General features: G+C 48.2%; 1 gene segment (V, D, J or C); it reads left to right on the plus strand.

The window, feature by feature from the left end:
* Positions 1-917: 917 nt before the first annotated feature.
* Positions 918-1988, plus strand: LOC120871282 (the record flags this gene model as incomplete). The annotated part of the segment is given in 2 exon segments: positions 918-968; positions 1100-1988. Coding segments are annotated over 2 exon segments (435 nt in total), but the record flags the coding sequence as incomplete, so codon positions are not given.
* Between the last annotated feature and the right edge of the window lie 1802 nt (positions 1989-3790).

Here is a 3790-nt window from a genome sequence, read left to right on the forward strand (position 1 = left end):
TTAATTTATTAGGTGCATGTATAAGTGGTTTAATTGTTTTACCAAAGAACTAGGAAAATTTACATTTTCTTCATGTTTTGTAATAATACACAAGGCAGATCTACTGGAACCACGTGACCACTGCTGGTTTTTGCAGATATTCTCGAAAGTGTATACGTCATGTCTTTCTGAAAGAGATTCGGTAAAAACATTTTTCATTGCTGCAAGCGGGCTGTCATAGTTGTGGCAAGAAGGGGCTTCTCTCCTTGTGGGGCACGGGCTCTGGGATGCAGGCTCAGTAGTTGTGGCTGCAGGGCTTAGGTGCTCTGTGGCATGTGGAATCCTCCCTGTCCAGGGCTTGAACCTCTGTCCCCTACATTGGCAAGCGGATTCTTAACCACCGAACCAACAGAGAAGTGCAAGAAATGTGTTTACTCTGGAAAGCAGTTTAGTCTGTTTACATATTTTCTCTAATAGAGCCAGGATTGTAACTTGCCAAAAAGCATGAATTTTATCTCTTGTTTTCTATGTTTTTCCATTTATAATTTTCCACATGTCACCTACAGGGGCCGCTGTAGGGCTGCCCTGGGGACCCTGCACTGGCGTCAGGGAGCATCACTCACTAGAGCAGCTGGGCTGGGGGCGGGGCCCGAGCTCCTGGGGGGACTCAGCCTTGCGTCCTCTCTGGCTGCAGAGTCCCCTGAGCAGGGACCTGTGTGGTCTCAGCAGGTGCTTCCTCCCACTGGGTCCCAAGGAGGAAGCCCCTTCCACCTTTGAGTCTGAGCTGTGAGCTGAGACCCAGCACCAGGGTTCAGGGAGGGGCTGGGCAGGCCCTGGGTGGACCCTTATTTGCACCTCAGCCCCTCCTCTGGCAGAGGCATGGGCAGAAAAGGAGGCCTGGGGCAGCCCAGCCCACTGTGGGGAATAGGGTCCTGTGAGCACCGTGGCCTGGCCTCCTCTCCTGCCCGTGTTCCTCTCTCTCTGCACAGGTAGGCACAGGCCCCGGGCGCCAGGGCTCAGCCCCCAGCCTCATCAGCCCCGGGGGCGCAGACTCTGGGAACCTTTCCTGCAGCTCCTGCCCCGTCTCCCTGTGTCTGTGTCTGCGAGTTCCCTCTCCCAGCCTGTGCTGACTCAGCCGGCCTCCCTCTCTGCGTCTCTGGTTACATCAGCCAGACTCACCTGCACCCTGAGCAGTGGCTACAGTGTTGGCAACTATAGCATATACTGGTATCAGCAGAAGGCAGGGAGCCCTCCCCGGTACCTCCTGAGGTTCAAGTCAGACTCGGATAAGCACCAGGGCTCCGGGGTCCCCAGCCGCTTCTCTGGATCCAAAGAGAACGCAGGCCTCCTGCTCATCTCTGGGCTGCAGCCCGAGGACGAGGCCGACTATTACTGTGCTGTGAGGCCTGGCGACACTGATGCTCACACGGTGCCCCAGAGCAGTGAGGAAGCGCGACAGAATCCTCCTCCACTCACCCCTGCTCGCGGCTCGGATGAAGTCTAGCTCGGGGTGACTTAAATCATCAGATGTTAGGCAAGCAGCTGATTTTCCTAGAGCCAGCAGATTTGATAATACCATATCTTTTACTTCAATTCATCTTTTAGATGGCTAAAATACTCTTATCCATTGCAGGTGTGTGTATTTTTTGGCCAATATTGCTCATTCAGAAATAAAAAAAAACCTTTCGATGATGAAGAGGTGGTTTCAGGCCAGGCCCAGCTCAGGGTCAAGGGTACAATAAGACATGCTGCTGTGAGTGTTTCACTTGGGTTTTTCTATAAAAGCCAACATGCAGAAATGAATTGTATTCTGTAGTGGAGTAACGAATCTCCAGCATCTAAGAATAAAAATAGTAACATGTAATATGTAATCAACATAAAACACTTAAAAGAACTCTGAGGAATATTAAAACCCTGTGCACTGAAAACCACATACATACCAGAGAACTTAAAAAAAGAATGAACAGGTCCTCCTGGTTTATAGTTCAAAACACTGACTGTCACTGAGATAGCGGTCATTGCAATTAGCACAACATTGTAAAGCCACTTGTTCTTGTTCAGTCACTAAGTCATGTCTGATTCTTTGTGACCCCATGGACTGCAGCACATCAGGCTTCCCTGTCATTCACTATCTCCTGGAGTTTGCCCAAGTTCAAGTCCATTAAATCAGAGATGCCATCCAACCATCTCATCCTCTGTTGTCCCCTTCTCCTCCCGCCTTCATTCTTTCCCAGCATCAGGGTCTTTACAAATTAGTCAGCTCTTTGCATCAAGTGGCTAAAGGACTGGAGTTTCTGTGTCACCATCAGTCCTTCCAATGAATATTCAGGACTGATTTCCTTTAGGATGGATTAGCTGGATCTCCTTGCAGTCCGGTTCAGTTCAGTTCAGTTCAGTCGCTCAGTCGTGACCGACTCTTTGCGACCCCATGAATCGCAGCGCGCCAGGCCTCCCTGTCCATCACCAACTCCCGGAATTTACTCAAATCATCTCCGTCGACTCAGTGATGACATCCAGCCATCTCATCCTCTGTCAACCCCTTCTCCTCCTGCCCCCAATCCCTCCCAGCATCAGAGTCTTTTCCAATGAGTCAACTCTTCCAATGAGGTGGCCAAAGAACTGGAGCTTCAGCTTTAGCATCATTTCTTCCGAAGAAATCCCAGGGCTGATCTCCTTCAGAATAGACTGGTTGGATCTCCTTGAAGTCCAAGGGACTCTCAAGAGTCTTCTCCAACACCACAGTTCAAAAGCATCAATTCTTCAGCACTCAGCCTTCTTCACAGTCCAACTCTCACATCCATACATGACTACTGGAAAAACCATAGCCTTGACTAGATGGACCTTAGTCGGCAAAGTAATGTCTCTGCTTTTGAATATTCTATCTAGGTTGGTCATAACTTTTCTCCTCTTTTAATTTCATGGCTGCAGTCACCATCTGCAGTGATTTTGGAGCCCCCCAAAATAAAGTCTGACACTGTTTCCACTGTTTCCCCATCTATTTCCCATGAAGTGATGGGACCAGATGCCATGATCTTTGTTTCCTGAATGTTGAGCTTTAAGCCAACTTTTTCACTCTCCTCTTTCACTTTCAACAAGAGGCTCTTTAGTTCCTCTTCACTTCTGTCATAAGGGTGGTGTCATCTGCGTATCTGAGGTTATTGATATTTCTCCCGGCAATCGTGATTCCAGCTTGTGCTTCTTCCAGTCCAGCGTTTCTCATGATGTACTCTGCATAGAAGGTAAATAAGCAGGGTGACAATATACAGCCTTGATGTACTCCTTTTCCTATTTGGAACCAGTCTCTTGTTTCATGGCCAGTTCTAAGTGCTGCTTCCTGACCTGCATATAGGTTTCTCAAGAGGCAGGACACGTGGTCTGGTATTCCCAACTGTTTCAGAATTTTCCATAGTTGATTGTGATCCACACAGTCAAAGGCTTTGGCATAGTCAATTAAGCAGAAATAGATGTTTTTCTGGAACTCTCTTGCTTTGTCCATGATCCAGCGGATGTTGGCAATTTGATCTCTGGTTCCTCTGCCTTTTCTAAAACCAGCTTGAACATCTGGAATTTCACGGTTCACGTATTGCTGAAGCCTGGCTTGGAGGATTTTGAGCATTACTTTACTGGCATGTGAGACGAGTGTAATTGTGCAGTAGTTTGAGCATTCTTTGGCATTGCCTTTCTTTGGGATTGGAATGAAAACTGACCTTTTCCAGTCCTGTGGCCACTGCTGAGTTTTCCAAATTTGCTGGCATATTGAGTGCAGCACTTTCACAGCATCATCTTTTAGGATTTGAAATAGCTCCACTGG

The sequence above is a fragment of the Oryx dammah genome, unplaced genomic scaffold (genome assembly GCF_014754425.2).
Source record: "Oryx dammah isolate SB20612 unplaced genomic scaffold, SCBI_Odam_1.1 HiC_scaffold_12, whole genome shotgun sequence".
In the NCBI taxonomy this organism is placed as follows: domain Eukaryota; kingdom Metazoa; phylum Chordata; class Mammalia; order Artiodactyla; family Bovidae; genus Oryx; species Oryx dammah.